The sequence below is a fragment of the Scyliorhinus torazame genome, chromosome 8, assembly GCF_047496885.1.
Source record: "Scyliorhinus torazame isolate Kashiwa2021f chromosome 8, sScyTor2.1, whole genome shotgun sequence".
Classification (NCBI taxonomy): Eukaryota; Metazoa; Chordata; class Chondrichthyes; order Carcharhiniformes; family Scyliorhinidae; genus Scyliorhinus; species Scyliorhinus torazame.
This window is the reverse complement of record NC_092714.1, coordinates 59,301,494-59,321,406: the sequence shown is the minus strand read 5'-3', so window position 1 is coordinate 59,321,406 and position 19,913 is coordinate 59,301,494. Positions and strand designations below refer to the sequence as shown.

Genomic DNA, 19,913 nt, shown 5'->3' with positions numbered 1-19,913 from the left:
AACCTGGGAGGCAAAAGATGATCTATTAAAAAATGAGCAAGTAGGGGGGGGGGCTAACAGTGACACAAAGTCTGTGCTTCAAACACAATCTATATTTAAATATAATTGGATTTTTTCTTCGCTGCGAGTCACTTTCATGTGTCATTTGATTTCATTCACAGATTCTCAAATTTTTGAAAATGGGTTAGTATGTAAAAAGATGGTCAGAGTAACCTTGATAAAGCCAGGGCTCTTCAAAACTCTTGACATAGTTCACAAAGTCACAGAATAATACAGCACAGAAGAGGACCTTCGATGCTGCACCGGAGTAGTGAGATCTTGCTTCAATCGTATAGGAGCTTGGTTAGACCCCACCTGGAATACTGTGTGCAGTTTTGATCCCCTTACCTCAGAGAGAATATAATTGCCATAAAGGGAGTGCAGTAAAAGTTCACCAGACTTGTCCCGGGACGTTGGGACTGTCGTTTGGGCACACTGTAAAGTCTAGAAATTTGAAGAATGAGAGGTGATCTCATTGAAACCTACAAAATACTTAAATGAATAGACAGGGTAGATGCAGGTAAGATGTTTCCCTTGGTTGGGAAGGCTACAGCCAAGATGCACAATTTCAAAATAAGGAGGAAGCCACTTATAATAATAATCTTTATTAGTGTCACAAGTAGGCTTACATTAACACTGCAATGAAGTTACGTGAAAATCCCCGAGTCGCCACACTATGGCACCTGTTCGGGTACACTGAGGGAGAATTCAGAATGTCCAATTCACCTAACAAGCACATCTTTTGGGACTTGTATGAGGAAACCGGAACGCCGGGATGAAACCCACAGACAGGGGGCGAATGTGCAGACTCTGCATAGACAGTGGCCCAAGTTAGGAATTGAACCCGGGTTCAGGAGAAATTTCTATACACAGAAGGTTGTGAATCCTTGGAGTTCTCTACCTCAGAGCACAGTGGAAGTTCAGTCATTGAGTATATTTAAGGTAGAGATTAATCGATTTCTGATTAACAATAATGTAAAAGGTTATGGGGACAGTCTGGGTAAACGACATTGAAGTGTCCAATTAGCTATGATCGTATTGAATGGCAGAACAGGCTCGGCATGTTGAATGGCCTACTCCAGCTCCGTCAGCCAGATCAAGAAGAAAACCTGAAAAGATAAAGGAGCAATTGGTTAACAAGAGGATTTTTGTTTTCACGTTTTGACCGACTTTTTCCAAAAGCATCAGTGTAAAGGTGCCCCATTTTCTGCTGAAGTCAGTGAATACACAGCAATAAAATTGGTTTAACCACCACACTATAATCTAACCATGACTGGGGGCAGAATGATTCAACCTTGGTGTTTAACAAAGTGACCATATTGTCCTAGTGCAGAAAAAAGGCAGCAACTCAGCAGCTTCCTACAGGCCATTGACTTTATTAGGCCACAGGCCTGTGTGTTGTTGGGAGAAGATAATAACTTAACTCACCATCACAAATAATGGTTTCATCAGTAATCTGAACATCAGGATAACAAAATGTTGATTGGTTAATTCCGTGATCCTGCACTCCCGGATGGGTGGGTTACGCCTTACAAGAGGGTTGAAGCCTTCTCGCCAACCACAACTTCAAAAGAGAGGGGCCCCGGCTTGGAACAGAGGATCATGGAATGACTCCTTTTTAGTTTTTCAAACGTTTCCAGAATATTTCAAAGCATAATTCGTAACTTTTATTCAGCCCTGCAGTGAGCACCATCAAAACCATTTATTATGGCTCCAAACACCTGACAGAATTTGTAGACAAATTGATTCCTGTTTAATAACGTCACAAGACTGTTTTCTGCTGCTTAACTATTAGTAGCTGAAAAACAACCTTAGTGGGCAGAATTCAATTCCCTCCACTGGAAGTGAGGCATTCAATTGGGTGGGAGGGTGCCAGATGGGAACTCCATCATCTTCCCACCTCTGACTCGATTAAGTCCAGGGTACCCAGATGGAAAAAGCAGTTCGGACCAGTATTCTCACTTCCCCGCTTTACTGTTGTTCAGCTTTAAAGTATACAAGACCAGCTGAGACCAGTATTCTTATTTCCCCATTTAACTGTTTTTTCCTTCTGGGTGGGCAGGCTATTGGCGGCTTCCATGGTCCCTCATACAAAAGCACTCGAAGTGACCCGGAATCAGTAAGGAGGGAATGGGGGATTTGCGGACTGAGAGCCACCCCTGCTCCTGCTTCCGACTTCCCTCCCTGGCATTTCCCACCCCGCAACCCCATCCTGCCTTCACTCACCTGTGGCTTGAGGGCCCGTGCTGTTCCTGGGCCTCCGGTGGGTGCATTGACAGCAGCTCCCATTGCTCTTACTCGCACTGTCTGCAATGGAAATGGCCAGCCTCGGATTAGCTTGCAGTTCTCGGGGGTTGGGATTTCCACCCCAGGGTCCTTGATCCTGATTGGCACTTTATGTGGTGAGCCTTCCCCTGAGGACGAGGTGCAAGGTTCTTGCCGGCTCGCAAACTGGCAGACGAGGCCTGCCTCACCTGGATTAAATATTACCAGTGTTTCAGTCCGAGTCTAAAGGCCAGATCTAATAATAATAACCTTTAGCCCTCTCTGGGGCTGAGAGCAGATGCGTGTGGGCACTAATACTAAGTTTCAGTCGGTGATTATGTCCCCCTTCAGAGGTGGTGCACTGGGAAGCCGGACTAACCAACTATACATGGCAGAAAGCAGATCATGCCTGTTTATGGCTATTTAAAGGAGACAAATTTGAATTTCTATCAGTCTCCAGGTTCCTAAAGGTGTCAGGGGCCAGTTTAGCAGCCCAGAGATCGTCTCCAGATGGCAGCACTCCAGGCAGGCTAATAGGCCCTCTGTGCCTGACTGGGTGCAGCAACAACTGCAGGCCACCCTGTAGAGAGGAATCTCAACCCCCCATAAAAGTGGTGGAGTGGCTGCAAAAGCCAATTTTAAAATTTATTTTTCAAAAATATGGAGAAAAGACTTATCCATGTAGAATCTCTCTCTTTCTCTCTCACTCTATTGGTTTTTCCAGGGAAAATCACATTGAGTGACTGTTTCCCACGCAGTGTGAACTCTTCTGACCCATGTGAACCTGACAGCGGGGTTCAGAGGCCGGATGGAAAAATCCTGGTTTAACTCTGTTCAAAAATGAAAATCACCCACGCTATGAATATATCCGTTCAGTTAGTTACTTTGTTTATTGGTGTGTATTTTGAACCAAACAGAACAAATGAGTTTCTGACAACACAAAAAAAGCTCTGAATCCCGAACAACATTGCCTTCAGTATTCAATCTCCTAAAATTCCCATCCTATTGTTAGCTTTGCACAAGTATCAACAAATTCACTATCCATTAGAATGAGCTGTTCTTTAAACTCATTTGTATCCTGTTTGGAGGAATTCCCTCACACAATCCCATTCATTCTTATAAGAAGCTAAATTCTGGCATTAGAAAATGAAACACCAGCCCAGCTATAGACTAGAAGGCAGCCCCCACCCCTCCCACCCCAACCCATTCATTTTAACAGCACTGGATTAAATTTAAAAACGAACTATAAAACTCAGAACACACCAAACACATTTTTGTAATTTACCAGAATTTCTACAAGATAATTATTTATTTCACAGCAAAGGGCACTCTTCCAATGGTATTCAACACCAGGTTAAAGTCCAACAGGTATGTTTGGAATCACCAGCTTTCGGAGCGCAGCTCCTTCATCAGGTGAATCAGCTGCCCTCAGGTGGAAGGAGCTAATCTCCGAAAGCTGGTGATTTGAAACAAACCTGTTGGACTTTAACCTGGTGTTGTAAGACTTCTTACTGTGCCCACCTCAGTCCAACGCTGGCATCTCCACATAATGGTATTCAAGTGATGGGGAGTGTGCCTCTAATCTCAATAACTGTTTGTTTCAGGTGGCTGATAGGCCTGTTAAAAACATCAATGTAATTCTATGAATCTGTGAAGCATTCCTGCCATCCCAAACTTACCTAAACTCTGAAGAATCCCAAATCCTTTCAAACCCCAAGTATGAATAATACATCTTGTGACTAGAATTTAAAAATTGGAAAGGTGACCACTGTCCAATTCCTCTTAAGTAGTTTGTAGCTGTGTAACCAGATCCTTAGCTCCAATGTCTTCACTGTAGGTGATTATCTACTTTATCACATTCCCTCTGGTTCCATTTCTAACTTGGTTTCATTCCCTTTAATTTCATTAGCTGTGCTCAAGTATCACAGCTCTGAACAGCAACCTGAATAGTAATGTGGGATTGAAAGGAGGGGGTTCGGTGTAGGGGCATCACTCCAAATATAGGACCTCTTCTCACTTATAATCTGCTACTCAAGTCAGAAAGCAGTTGTTAACTAGAATTCTCATAATCAACATGGTCTAACAATTCGAGCAGAGAACAAGACTCCCAACATTTAACCCAGCTGTCAAGTGCCTTTCTACTTGGTGTTTTTTTAACTTTACATCCAGGATCCCCTTAAAAAAAACTCGTCTCATCAAATGCAAATATTAGCCTTTCAAATGGAACATTACAGGTTTGGTAATTACTACACATTAAAGCAGTACTTGGTATGGTATTTTAAAAGTATGGTTATTCAAAATAGCTTTTTGCACATCCAATATTATTAAATACCAGAATACTTCAGTTACTGGCATAAAAATATAGTGCTTTAGTACAAATATTTAAGAGTCCGTGATAATACTCAAAGATTATGAACACTGTACAATCCATTATACACAAAAGCTGATATGAAGGTCTGAACATTACTGTAATAGCAATAAGGATTGTAGTCAACAAGACCCTGGTTTGTTGGATTAGGTAAATTCAAGTGTTCCAGGACTACAGTGATCCAGTCTTTACAGTGGATTTGTTTATTTCCCCAAGCATTTAACCAAGGAGCACTTTTTGCATCCGGTGCCGTGGAACGTTGAATTCATCTTCAGAATCACAGTCACTCTGTGAATTTGAGCTGCACGGTGAGAAACACTGTGGGGAGCACAGGTAGTGCATGAGCGGGAGGCGGTACTTGCCACAGAAGTCGACAAACTTGATATGACGAACACAAGAGTCAAAGTAAACTCCTAAGAAGTAGGAATAAAAAGCACAGTATCATTGAAGTCAAACAATGTTTATTTCTGCCACTCACCCACTCACAGAGATCTCACTTTCTTCTATAGCTGGTGAAAGCTATAAGATTTGTAAACTTCTATATGCCCACTAGGAATTCGACCCTGAAACTGACTGACTCAAGACTCATTACATTAGTCTTATCTTCTTCATCACTTGAGGTGCAGTAGATATTAAATAAAGCAAGTGAGCTGAAGATTCAGTGTGACAGACAATCTACATGAGAATCTAATGCTAGAGCTTTCTGTGGTTTAAACAATACACTATCTGTAAGACTCTGGTCCACATCACTGGATACCCTGGATTGGAAGTCACCTTCCAAGCACACAAATCTTTTGTCAGAACCTACATTTGAAGACCGTGCTTAAACATGTTGCCCATAGGGTGACACGGTGGCACAGTGGTTAGCACTGCTGCCTCACAGCTCCAGGGACCCAGGTTCGATTCCGACCTTGAGTGATTGTGTGAAGTTTGCATGTTCTCTCCCTTCTGCGTGGATTCCACCGGGTGCTGCGGTTTCCTCCCGCAGGCCAAAGAGGTGGATTGGCCATGTTCAATTGCCCCTTGGTATCCAACAGTTAGGTGGGGTTACGGGGATAAGGAGGGTTGGTGCAGACTTGATGGGCAGAATGGCTTCCTACTTCACTGAAATGATTCTACGATTATGACCCTATGATAGCCATTATATTGTCTGTTAAAAAGCTGATATTTACAGAATTTACAGTGCAGAAGGAGGCCATTTGGCCAATCGAGTCTGCACCGGCTCTTGGAAAGAGCACCCTACCCAAGCTCCACACCTCCACCCTATCCCCATAACCCAGCAATCCCACCCAACACTAAGGGCAATTTTGGACACTAAGGGCAATTTAGAATGGCCAATCCACCTAACCTGCACATCTTTGGACTGTGGGAGGAAACCGGAGCACCTGGAGGAAACCCATGCACACACGGGGAGAACGTACAGACTCCGCACAGACAGTGACCCAAGCCGGGAATCGAACCTGGGACCCTGGAGCTGTGAAGCAATTGTACTAACCACAATGCTACCGTGCTGCCCGATATTGACCCTGACATTTATGATGACAATTAATAGAAATTATTACCTGCCAGGCAGGTATGTCAGCATGCAGCCTTGTATCCAGGGACTCTGATTAATACTAAATTAGCTCGCAGAAATAAACAAATATTTCTGAAGCTCTGCCTGATGATCCATGAAATACATTATATCTGTGCTGTGGTAATACTGGTGGAGGAGACCAGATGGAAATGGGAGGAGCTGGACATGGAGATAGGGGAAGGACTCTGGATCGAAGCACTGCACAGGATCAATTCCATCTCCTCTTGCACCTCTGTCTAAACAGCTCATGGTGATGCACAGAGCGCGCCTTACTAAGACACGTATGAGCGGGTTCTTCCCGGAGGTAGAGGATAAGTGCGAGCGAGGTAAGGGGGGCGCCAGCCAACTATACCCACATGTTATGGTCCTGCCCAGACTCGGAGTTCTGGATGGCCATTTTCGAGGCCATGTCCAGGGTTGAGAGAGTCGAGATGGAGCCGTGCCCATCTGTGGCGGTCTTCAGGGTATCAGAGCATCCAGAGCTCCGGACAGGGATGGGGGCGGGTGCCCTGGCCTTCGCCTCACCGATCGGCAGTTAATTTCTGTTAAGTTGGAAGTTGGCAGAGCCACCCAGGGCCTCAGAGTGGCTCTCAGAGCTGGCCATGTTTCTGAAACTAGAAAAGATAAAATTTGCGATACAGGAGTTCAAGGAGAGATTCCACGACACGTGGAAGAAGTTCACAAACCTCTTTGCCGACCTGTTCTCAACTAGCAACTAAGTGTGTGGAGGAGGGGGCAGATAAGAAAGAGGGTAGTAGGAAGGGGGGTTGGAATGGGGATCGTGTATAGCAGAGGTGAAACGGGGAGGAAGGCCATTTGCAGGAGGAAACGTGGATCCATCCCACACATGTCAAACTGGGAAGGCGGACCATCCTAACGTCTCTCGAGAACTCAGGGGGGGGGGTGGAGAGAACATGACCCCCCCCCCCAGCAAAACAAATATAATTATAAACAATGTAAAGAGTTCTGGCATAATTCTAAATATGAAAGTGGTGTAGAATTCTTATTAATAAAAGTTTAAAATTCCAATAAGAACACTTTAAAAAAATGTCTGATACACACTAATGAAATAATGTAAGGAAATTATATTACTGGGACCATTGTCACAAGTTGTGATACTTGTGTTGGTGTTGTTATTGTTTTGGCTACTATTATTGTTTTTATATTATTCTGCAAAGTTTTGATATGTGCAAAAATTCTAATAAAAATATTTCAATAAGAAAATACTGGTGGTAATGCATTTTAGTCAGCAATGCTGCTCACAATATCATTTGCAAGTGTTCTTTAAGTTCCAGCTGCCCAAGACAGACAGAATGTGATGTGTTGGCTCTCAGGTTGCTGTTTTAGGCAGCCATAGGTAGTTAAAACGAACCTCTAAATTTTCTATGGTACTTGAAAAACTAGAGAAATCAATGCATACTGCTAGGAGTCATAGGAAACATAAAACAGGAATAGGTCATTTCGCTCCTCAGGGTTGTTCCATTATCCAAAAGTTGATTTACCCATAACCAATTTTAACCGCCTTTGCCCCTCCCTACCTTTGGTGAACAAAATGTATTTGTCTTGGATTTAAATAGAACAATTCATTGAGCATCAATTGATGTGTCCAAAGATGTACAGGTTAGGAGGATTGGCCATGATAAATTGCTCCTTTGTGTCCAAAAAAGATGTGTAGGTTAGGTCAAGGGGTTATTTGGATAAGGCGGGGGACAAAGCTTGGGCGGTGTTCTTTCAGATAGTCTGCGCAGACTCTTTTTTTTAAAATTTAAAGTGCCCAATTATCTTTTCCAATCAAGGGGCAATTTAGCATGGCCAATCCACCTATCCTGCACATCTTTGGGTTGTGGGGGTGAAACGCATGCAGACACGGGGAGAATATGCAAACTCCACATGGAGAGTGAGCCAGAGCCCGGGATTCAAACCTGGGTCCTCAGCGCCGTAGGCAGCAATGCTAATCACTGTGCCACTGTGCTGCCCTAGTCTGCGCAGACTCAATGGCCGAATGGTGTCCTTCTGCACTGTAAGGATTCTATATGTGTGGAAGAGAGTTCCAACCTTCTCCCACCCCTGTGTGTAAAAGTCTTTCTTACAGAACTGTTTTGCTCCTGAAAGGTCTGCCTCTAATTTTTAGTCAATACCTCCTGGTTTCAGATTTCCCAAACCAGCAGAAATAGTTTCCCCTTATCCATCTTATTTGTTCCTTTAATAATCCTGAAAACTTCAATCAAGTCACACTTTCAAAACTTCAGGAAGAACATCCTAAATTATTTAATCTCTCCTTGTAACTCCAATTTTAGGACTACTTGCATGCCAAACAGCATGTGCAGCAAGTGATAGACAGAGAGAACCAATCCTGCAACCAAAGTTCCTGCAGTCCTGCCACATCCAGTCGTGAATGGTGGTAGACTATTTAATAACTCACTGGAGGAGGAGGCTCCACAAATATTCCCCATCCCCAAAGATGGAGGAGTCCAGCACATTAGTGCATAAAACAAGGCTGAAGCATTTTCAGCCTTCATCAGCCAGAAGTGCCAAGTCAATGATCTATCCCAGCCTCCTTCGGAGGTCCCCAGCATCACAGATGTCAGTCTTCAGCCAATTTGATTCACGTCACCCGATATCAAAAAAATGTCTGAAGACTGGATACTGCAGAGGTTATAGGTCCTGACAATATTCTGGCAAATGTACTGAAGACTTGTGCTCCAGCCCTAGCCAAGCTGTTCCACAATAGCTACAACACTAGCATCTACCCAGCAATGTGGAAAATTGTCCAAGTATGTCCTGTGCACAAAAAGCTGTTCAAATCAAACCGGCCAATTACTGCCCCATGAGTGTACTCTTGATCATCTGTAAAGTGATGGAAAGGGTTATCAACAGAGCTATCAAGTGGCACTTGCTTAGCAACAACCTGCTCAGTGATGCTCAGTTTGGGTTCCCCCAGGGTCACTCTGCTCCTGACCTCATCACAGCCTTGATCCGAACAGGGAGGGATAAAAGAGCTGAACTCCAGAAATGAGGTGAGAGTGACTGCTCTTGACATCAAAGCTGCATTTGACTGAGTGTGGCATCAAGGAGCCCTGGCAAAACTGGGTCAATGAGGATCAGAAGAAAAACTCTCACGCAAATGAAGGTGGTTGTGGTTATTGGAGGTCATCTCAGCTACAGGACATCACTGCAGGTGTTCCTCAGGATAATGTCCCAAGCCTATCTTCAGTTGCTTCATCAATAACCTCCCTTCCATCACAAAATCGAAGTGGGGATGTTTGCAGATGACTACAAAAGTTCAGCACCATTCGCGACTCCTCAGATACAGAAGCAGTCCATGGACAATATCCAGGCTTGGGCTGGCAATGGTAAGTAACATTTGTGCCACACAAGTGCCAAGCAATGAACATCTCCAACAAGAGAGAATCTAATCATTGCTCCTTGACATTGAATCAAATTACCATCGCTGAATCCCCAACTATCAATATCCTGGGGGTTACCATTGATCAGAAACTGAACTGGACTAGCCATATTAATATAAGGCTAGCATTGGAGGTCAGAGGCTGGAGTCCTATGGCGAGTAACATACTCCTGACTCCCCAAAGTCTGCCCACCATCTACAAGGCACAAGTCAGGAGGAGTGTGATGGAATACTCTCCACTTGCCTGGATGAGTGCAGCTCTAACAACACTCAACAAAATTTGACACCATCCAGAACAAAATAGTCTGCTTGACTGGTACCCCATCCACGAACCGTCACTCCCTCCACCGCCTATGCAGAGTAGCAGCAGTGTGTACCATCTACTAGATGAACTTCAGGAACTCACCAAGCCTCTCCAGTCAGCCCCTTCCAAACTAACGACCATCTAGAAGGACAAGGGCAGCATATACCTGGGAACATCACCACCTGGAATCCCCCTCCAAACCACTCACCATCCTGATTTGGAAATATATCATTGTTCTTTCACTGTTGCTGGGTCAAAATCCTGAACTCTCTCCCTAACAGCACAGTGGGTGTACCTACACCACATGCACTGCAGCCATTTAAGAAGGCAGCTCACCACCACCTTCTCATGGGCAATTAGGCATGGGCAATCAATGCTGGCCAGATCCCATGAATGGATTTTTAAAATCATGTATTTGACGTGTTGAAACCTAAAGGGTGTGCGATCCAAGGTAGGACAGCTCTTTTTCCAGCTGGCATCGATATGATGGGCTGAATTTTGAGATTTGCACATGTTGTCAAGATGATAATAAAGAAACCTATACTATATTCTAAATAATGCTCTCTATGCTGGAGTACTGTGAACAGAGCCTGAATAATGATTCCATTTGTACGCTGACCATTCTCATCCCAACAGGAAAGCATAGATAAGTACGGAAATATTTTAATAAATTCAACATGTGACTCCTTCTCTCATGCTCGAGGCCAGATGAGCCTGTAGCATTAAGCAGAACAGGTAGGCCATTCAACTTCCCAAACCTGTTCCGACACCAAATTAGATCGTAGCTGATTAGTGTCTTATCTCCGTCTACCAAGCTTGGTTCTATTACCCTTAATAGCCTTGCCTTTCAAAAATCTATCAATCTCAGTTTTCAAAGTTTCCATTAACCTAACCTCAATGATTTATTTCGGTGAGGTGGGAAGAAATTTTCACTATCTATTGTGCGAAGAAGTGCTTGCAGGGAACAAATTGTGGGTTAAAAAATCGAACAAAAATCTAATGTACCACTTTCTTACCTGCGCACTTGGGATTTGGGCATTTGCTGGCTGAATCCAAGTAGCTAACCAAGTTCCCAGGCATGTCTTTCAGTGTATAGCATAAGTTACGGGATTTCACGATGCGGCCAGCCAGCTCAAGTAGCGATGGCGGATTGTAGATTAGGTCTTTCACAAATCGCACAACAAGTGGGTTGCCACGTAGACTGAGTTCCTGCAGATGAACCAGGTTGAGGATCTCTCGAGGAAGGTATGTAAGTAGGTTATTGTGGAGACTGAGTGACCGTAGTGAGTTCAACCTGAAACAGAAATAACAGTGCATTGAGTGATTTATAAAGGCCAGTGGTTAAAAAAAAAACTTTCCCAATGGAATAAACTGAAGGGGAAACTTTTATTGTAGTTATTAAGTGAAAATGGGGCCCGTTAGCTCAGTTGGCTGACATGGAGTTGAGAACAACGGCAACAGTGTGGATTCAATCCCCATTCCAGATGCGGAAAAACTGGAAATCTGCCCCCGAAGGTGGCAGACATTGGCAAACACCACTGACAAAAGCTGCCACATGAATGGCTCACGATGAAGCACCAGTAAGACAATGAGCCACGGACCCCCTTCAGGCAGAACATATATGAATGAATTAAATGAAACACAAATTACACACATTCTGCCCAGCTAAAACAGCAACGTTTTTATTTTTATATGGTGCCTTTGTTAACTTACTGTGCAAGCTGTGGTGGGAGTCCCTGGATTCGGTTGTCACACAGTCCCAGATAGCTGAGGTACGGCAGGTTAGCGAGTTCTGGAGGGATGGATATAATTCCATTCCCACCTAGATACAACAACTCTAAGCTGTGGAGAGGAAGAAAGAAACAAGGTTAACAATTATTACAGCTATATGAACAATTTAAAAAGTTTTAATTTGCATTAACCAGTGGAGAATTACAGTAGGATTAATGGAGACACTTTGCAAAATATCATTGTTTTTCCACTTTTCTAAGAATGCTTTCTCGCCCCAAAGCAATTGAAACGGAATGGTAAAAATGTTCCCAGAGGCACCTGGTCCTTGGTAGCGGACTGGTTGAAGAGTCATTGCATTTTTTTATGGATCGATCTGATGTTTGTAATAGTGTCCAGATTATACATGAAGTGTCCATAAGAATATCAGAAGCTGGAGCTGGAGTAGGCCATTTGCCATTTTGAGCCTGCTCCACCAGTCAACAAGATCATAGCTGATTTCCTACCTGAACTCCACATTCCTGCATTATCCCCATATCCCTTAATTCCCTTAGCAATCAAAACTCTATCAACGTCTGTCTTGAATACATTCAACAACTAAGCTGACACAGCCCCCTGGGGTAGAGAATTCCAAAGATTCACAACCCTGTGAATGAAGGAATTTCTCCTCACCCGAATTTCTCTTCACCTCAGTCCTAAATGTTTGACCTTAATTAAGACTGTGACCCAGGGCATTCTGGAGCCCCCAGCTAGGAGAAACATTTTCTCAGCATTTACCCTGTTAAGCCCTTAAAGAACTATAAATGTTTCAATAGGTCATCTTTCGTTCTTCAAAACTCCAGGTAATATAAGTCTAGACAATTAAATCCCTTCTCATTGATCAGATGACTCAACCCAAGAACTAGTCTACTAAACCCCTGTGGTATACCTCGTGGGCAAGTATGTCTCCCCTATGTAAGGAGACCAAAACTGCACATGGTAGTCTTGATGTGATCTCACCAATTCTCTGTATAATTGTACTAAGACTTCTTTACTCTTTCACTCAAATCCCTTTGTAACAAAAGCTGACATATAATTTGCCTCCCTAATTGCTTGCTAAACCTGTCTGTTAACTCTCTGATTTATAAAGAAGGGCACTCAGATCCCTCTGAATGAAAAAATGTCCCCATCGCTCCTCATTCAAAATGTTTTTTCATTTTTCCTACCAAAGCTGATAACCTCCCACTGTCATGTTGTACTTCATCTGCCAGGTTTTTCCCCACCCACCCACCCAACCCGATATCTCTGCATTCTTACTTTCTGCCTTAACTTTGTATGACCAGCAAACGTGGATACTTTACATGCAGTCTCCTCATTAAAGTCATTCATATAAATTGTAGCTAGCTGAAGTTCAAGAACTGATCCATGTGGTACCCCAGGAGATACAGCTGGTTAACCTGGAAATGTCCTGATCATTCCTATTCTCTTTTCTCTCCATTAACCAATCCACAATCCATTTTAATATGCAACCCAATCCCATGAGTCCTAATTTTATGAAATAAAAACTTGATTGTCACCGTAGCATATGCTTTTTGAAAATCCAAATACAGTACATCCACTGGTTCCCTTTATCCATCTTACACATAAAATTAGGACTCATGGGATTGGGTTGCATATTTTTTAAAACCTCTCTGATGTAGCTCATTAGGTCCAGGGGATTTATTAATGCCACCTAGTCCTATTAAATTCTCCAGAACTATTTTGTTATTTATATACATTTTTTATACTCTTGCTAGACTGTTGGTTCCTCATTATTTCCTGATATTTGTGTCTTCCACAGTGAAGACTAGTTTGGCGTTTTAGGGAGAGATCTGGAGACTTGTATGGTTAAACATAAACCATTTATTGGTAATCTTTAACTATGCACATTTTCAAGGTATTGCTGTGCATGGTTGCTGTCTCCATGCCAGCTCCTTCCAGACTCTACTCCACAGACAGTTTACCATCATGTGACTCTCTACGTGGGCATTACTGTTCTCAGTCCCACATTAACCCGTACTCTGGCAAACACCCTTATCCCACAAAGACAGGTACAAAGTATTTATAAATATTTTGGTCATGGCTTTAAAACCCCAAGTGTTTAGTAACCGCTCCTAGTTCAGTTGCATAGTTAATGCTTTTAAGGTACTGGTGCCATTCTCCTGAAATGGCGTTTGCACCTGGAGTGCACTCTTGTGGTGGAGCCTGCGCCAGATACCATCCTGCTAAGGCTTTACTTCTGGCACACACTCCTGTCCAGGTTAATGTAGAATAAACAGATCGGGAAATCAGTGTGTTCCAGTGGTGCTATTTCTCAAAACTCCAGCACACATGCCTCATACTGCACAGCTGAACAGGCATTCTGTGCAGGAAGGAACCGTCCTCCCACCATCAACACTATTAAAAGTACGGCCTCAACCGGGATCTTAGATTCATGTCTCACTACATTTAACCCCCCATCATCTGGCCTGGGCTTGCAAAATTCTACCAACTGTCCTGGCTTGAGACAATTCACACCTCTTTAAACTGTGATTATCCCTCTCTCCAGTCGCACCATCTGGACCTGTAAAGACTTAATTCCCTGCAAAGAATCAAATTCAAAGTATCATCTTGCATCATTGGCTTTGTCGATATATGATGTGTAACCTACCTCTTCACTCACCTGATGAAGGAGCTACATTCCGAAAGCTCGTGATTCCAAATAAACCTGTTAGACTTTAACCTGGTGTTATAAGACTTCTTACTATTAAAAGAACTCAACAACTGTTTTCTGGTTAGCTGTTGATTGGTTTCCACTGGCTATTACTGAGTTTTAAGTTTGGAAGTTTGGACTTCAGTTGCCATAGTCCAAGAGGAGTGGTGTGGTAGGTGCTGAAAGCCTCAGTGAGACTTCAAGGATTCACTTGCTCCAACACACGGTTGCAGAAGTTTACATCCTCCTTGGTCTGCAGCATGCAGCATGTCTAATCCCCTTAGAATTTTATAAGTTTCTAGGAGATCCCCTCCCACTCTTTTAAACTCCAATGAATATAATGCTAATTGACTTGGTCTCTCTTCATATGACAGTACTGCCATCCCAGGAATCAACCTGGTTAACCTTCGCTGCACTCTCTCCATAGCAAGAATATCCTTCTTCAGATAAGGACAGCAAAACTACACAAAATACTCCAAGTGTGGTCTCATCAATGCCATATACAATTGCAGCAAAACATCCCTATTCCTATACTCAAATCCTCTCGCTATGAAGATCAACATACCATTTGCCTTCTTTACTGCCTGCTGTACCTGCGCGCTTACTTTCAATAGAACTGTCCTGGCTTGAGACAGCACGGTAGCATTGTGGATAGCACAATTGCTTCACAGCTCCAGGGTCCCAGGTTCGATTCCGGCTTGGGTCACTGTCTGTGCGGAGTCTGCACATTCTCCCCGTGTGTGCGGGGTTTCCTCCAGGTGCTCCGGTTTCCTCCCACAGTCCAAAGATGTGCAGGTTAAGTGGATTGGCCATGATAAATTGCCCTTAGTGTCCAAAATTGCCCTTAGGGTTGGGTGGGGTTACTGGGTTATGGGGATAGGGTGGAGGTGTTGACCTTGGGTGCTCTTTCCAAGAGCTGGTGCAGACTCGATGGGCTGAATGGCCTCCTTCTGCACTGTAAATTCTATGATAAATAGAACATTACAGCGCAGTACAGGACCTTCGGCCCTCGATGTTGCGCCGACCTGTGAAACCAATCTAAAGCCCATCTACACTATTCCATTATCACCATATGTTTATCCAATGACCGTTTAAATGCCCTTAATGGTGGCGAGTCCACTACTGTTGCAGCAGGGCATTTCACGCCCCTACTACACTCTGAGTAAAGAACCTACCTCTGACATCTGTCCTATATCTATCTCCCCTCAATTTAAAGCTATGTCCCCTCGTGCTAGCCATCACCATCCGAGGAAAAAGGCTCTCACTGTCCACCCTATCTAATCCTCTGATCATCTTGTATGCCTCTATTAAGTCACCTCTTAACCTTCTTCTCTCTAACGAAAACAGCCTCATGTACCTCAGCCTTCCCTCATAAGATCTTCCCTCAATACCAGGCAACATCCTGGTAAATCTCCTCTGCACCCTTTCCAATGCGTCCACATCCTTTCTATAATGCGGCGACCAGAACTGCACGTAATACACCAAATGCGGCCGCACCAGAGTTTTGTACAGCTGTAACATGACCTCATGGCTCCGAAACTCAATCTCTCCACCAATAAAAGCTAACACACCGTATGCCTTCTTAACAACCCTCTCAACCTGGGTGACAACTTTCAGTGACTGATGCCCGAGGACACCAAGGTCCTCGTTCATCAGTGGTCTTCCTATTTTTACTACCAAAGCGAATAACCTCACATTTATCCACATTATACTGCATCTGCCATGCATATGCCCACTAACTCAGCGTATCTAAATTCCCCCTGAAGCATCTCTCCGCATAGCTCACCCTCCCACCCAACTTTGTAGCATCTGCAAATATGGAGATAATATTTAGTTCCCTTGTCCAAGTCATTAATATATAAAATAAACAATTGGGGTCCCAGCACAGATCCCTGTGGTATCCTACTAGTCACTGTCTACCAATCTGAAAAAGACCTATTTATTCCAAATTTTTGTTCCTGTCTGCAAACCATCTTTCTATCCATCTCAAGACACTACCAGCAATCCCATGCACTTTACGTTTACATAGTAATCTGCTTTGAGACCTTGTCGAAAACCTTCTGAAAGTCTAAATAAATCACATCCACTGGTTCTCCCTGGTCAACTCTGCGAGTTACATCTTCAAATAATTTCAGTAAATTTGTCAAGCATGATTTCCCTTTTGTAAATCCATGCTGACTTTGTGTAATTATACCACTGCTTTCCAAATGTTGCGCAATGAAATCCTTGTGGTAGTATGTATTGGGGGTCATGTGGGACTGGAAGCCCTAATGTCATTGGCTGACAGATCCCGGGTCCTGGTTGGCCGTTGACCTCCAGCTCCGCCATGAAGGCGGAGTATAAGAAGCCGGAGTCCTCCCCCGCAGGCCAGTCTACTATTGAGCTGTGGGGGAACAGACACGCTTAATAAAGCCTCATCGACTTCACTCTATTCGTCTCACGGAGTCTTTGTGCACTACAATTTATTAAGCGTGCCTAAAAAGGACTATGGAGCTCAGGATCATTCCGGAATGCCTGAGGATCAGCCCCCACGCAGTGAACGCGGCAGCAGCCTTCAAGCACTGGCAGACTTGTTTCGAGGCCTACCTCAGAACGGCCACCGGCCGGGTCACAGAAGACCAAAAACTATAGGTCCTGCACTCGAGGGTGAGCACGGAGATCTTCTCCCTCATCGAAGACTCGGAGGATTTCCAGACGGCGTTCGCAGCACTGAAAAGTCTCTATGTCCGCCCAGTTAACCAAATCTACGCTCGCTACCAGCTCGCGACGAGACGGCATGGTCCCGGAGAATCGATGGACGAATTCTACGCCGCGCTGCTGATTTTGGGACGAGCCTGCAGCTGCCCTTCGGTGAACGCAAATGAACACACGGACATGTTAATGCGCGATGCTTTTGTGGCAGGTATGAATTCCTCCCAAATCCGCCAAAGACTTCTAGAAAGAGAGTCGCTAGGACTCTCAGAGGCCCGGGCCCTAGCAGCCTCCCTAGACGTGGCCGCGCGTAATACCCGGGCCTACGGCCCCGACCGCGCGGCAGCCCATTGGGCTCCGTACGTGCCCGTCGCGACAAACCCACCCCCCCCGGACACCCCACAGGCTTGCGCGGTCCAAACGCCGAGTCGCACCGGGGGCGCCCGCTGTTATTTCTGTGGCCAGGCGAAACACCCCCGGCAGCGCTGCCCGGCCCGCGCAGCTATCTGCAAGAGCTGCGGGAAAAAGGGCCATTACGCGGTTGTGTGCCGGTCCCGCGAGGTTGCCGCTGTCCCGGGAGAACAGGGAGCTCTGCAAGCCATTTACGCGCCCCAACACGCCATGTACGACCCGCAGGCGCAGCCGCTCTGGGTCCCGACCACCGCGGTCCCGGGAGAACAGGGAGCCCTGCACGCCGCTTACGCTCCCCAACCCCCCTCCCCGTACCCCATGTATGACCCGCCGGCGCTACCGCTTTGGGTCCCGGCCACCACTCTCCACGGAGAAGAGGGAGTTTTGCACGTCCCTAACCCCCCCCCCCACGCCCCACGTCTGACCCGCCGGCGCTACCAACTTGGGTCCCGACCACCGCTGTCCCCGGTGAGGGAGCTCCGCGCGGTCCTAGCGCTCCCCAGCCCCCTCAGCGCCCCATGTGCGACCCGCAGATGCCGCCATTTTGGGTCCCGGCCACCACGAGGGGAGGAAGGGCGCCGCCATCTTGGACCGCACCAGACCTGTACGACGCGTGGTGGCGGCCATTTTGTCCACCCCCGTCGCCATCTTGTGACCCACCAGCCACGTGCGATGTATGGGGGCGGCCATTTTGTCCATCCCCGACGCCATCTTGGACGGCAACAACGGATCCCACTCCACTACTACAACCACGTCTCGCTTCAATTACGCTCGATCAAGCTCGGCCCCGGACACTCCAGACGACGACGACAACGGTGCTAATAAACGGCCACGAGACGCCATGCCTAGTCGACTCCGGGAGCACGGAGAGCTTTATCCACCCCGACACGGTAAGACGCTGTTCCTTGACCACCTATCCCAGCGCACATAAGATTTCCCTAGCTGCAGGATCCCACTCCGTACAGATCCAAGGATTCTGCATAGTTACCCTAACGGTGCAGGGGAGGGAGTTCAAAAACTACAAACTAAACGTCCTTCCCCAACTCTGTGCCCCCACCTTGCTGGGATTAGATTTTCAATGCAACCTACAGAGCCTTACGTTCAAATTCGGCGGCCCAATACCCCCACTCACTATCTGCGGCCTCGCAACCCTCAAGGTGCAACCCCAGTCCTTGTTTGCGAACCTCACCCCGGATTGCAAACCCGTCGCCACTAGGAGCAGACGGTACAGCGCCCAGGACCGGACCTTCATTCGGTCCGAAGTCCAGCGGCTACTAAAGGAGGGCATAATCCAGGCCAGCAATAGTCCCTGGAGAGCGCAGGTGGTAGTAGTGAAGACAGGGGAGAAACAAAGGATGGTCATAGACTATAGCCAGACCATCAACAGGTACACACAACTAGACGCGTACCCTCTCCCCCGCATATCCGACATGGTCAATCGGATTGCCCAATATAAAGTCTTCTCCACCGTGGACCTCAAGTCCGCCTACCATCAGCTACCCATCCGCCCAAGTGACCGCAAGTACACAGCCTTCGAGGCAGACGGGCGATTATACCATTTCCTAAGGGTCCCTTTTGGCGTCACAAACGGGGTCTCGGTCTTCCAACGGGAGATGGACCGAATGGTTGATCAACATGGGTTGCGGGCCACGTTCCCGTATCTCGACAATGTAACCATCTGCGGCCACGACCAGCAGGACCACGACGCCAACCTCCAAAAATTCCTCCAGACCGCCAAAGCCTTGAACCTCACGTACAAGTGCGTTTTTAGCACCAATCGGCTAACCATTCTGGGCTACGTAGTGCGCAATGGGATAATAGGCCCCGACCCCGAACGTATGCGCGCCCTCATGGAATTTCCCCTCCCGCACTGCTCAAAAGCCCTGAAACGCTGCCTGGGGTTCTTTTCATACTACGCCCAGTGGGTCCCCCAGTACGCAGACAAGGCCCGCCCCCTAATACAGACCACGACCTTCCCTCTGTCGACAGAGGCTTGCCAGGCCTTCAGCCGTATCAAAGCGGATATCGCAAAGGCCACGATGCGCGCCATCGACGAGTCCCTCCCCTTCCAGGTCGAGAGCGACGCCTCCGACGTAGCTCTAGCGGCCACCCTTAACCAAGCGGGCAGACCCGTGGCCTTCTTCTCCCGGACCCTCCACGCCTCAGAAATCCGCCACTCCTCAGTGGAAAAGGAAGCCCAAGCCATAGTGGAAGCTGTGCGACATTGGAGGCATTACCTGGCCGGCAGGAGATTCACTCTCCTCACGGACCAACGGTCGGTAGCCTTCATGTTCGATAATGCACAGCGGGGCAAAATCAAAAACGACAAAATCTTAAGGTGGAGGATCGAGCTCTCCACCTTCAACTATGAGATTTTGTATCGTCCCGGAAAGCTGAACGAGCCGTCCGATGCCC

General features: G+C 46.1%; 1 protein-coding gene across 3 annotated transcripts in view; it reads right to left on the bottom strand.

Moving 5' to 3' along the window:
* Positions 1 to 628: 628 nt before the first annotated feature.
* Positions 629 to 19,913, bottom strand: part of lrrc58b (leucine rich repeat containing 58b) — an 84,146-nt gene continuing 64,861 nt past the window's right edge. Inside the window, exons 2-5 of one of the 3 annotated variants that reach the window (XM_072513689.1) lie at positions 11,672 to 11,800; positions 10,975 to 11,252; positions 2,266 to 5,085; positions 629 to 1,148 (exon numbers count right to left, since the gene is read on the bottom strand). In XM_072513689.1, coding sequence (XP_072369790.1) covers positions 4,892 to 5,085; positions 10,975 to 11,252; positions 11,672 to 11,800 — 601 coding nt within the window. In that variant the 3' untranslated portion in view covers positions 629 to 1,148; positions 2,266 to 4,891. The other 2 variants (XM_072513691.1, XM_072513690.1) reach the window with 2 other exon arrangements.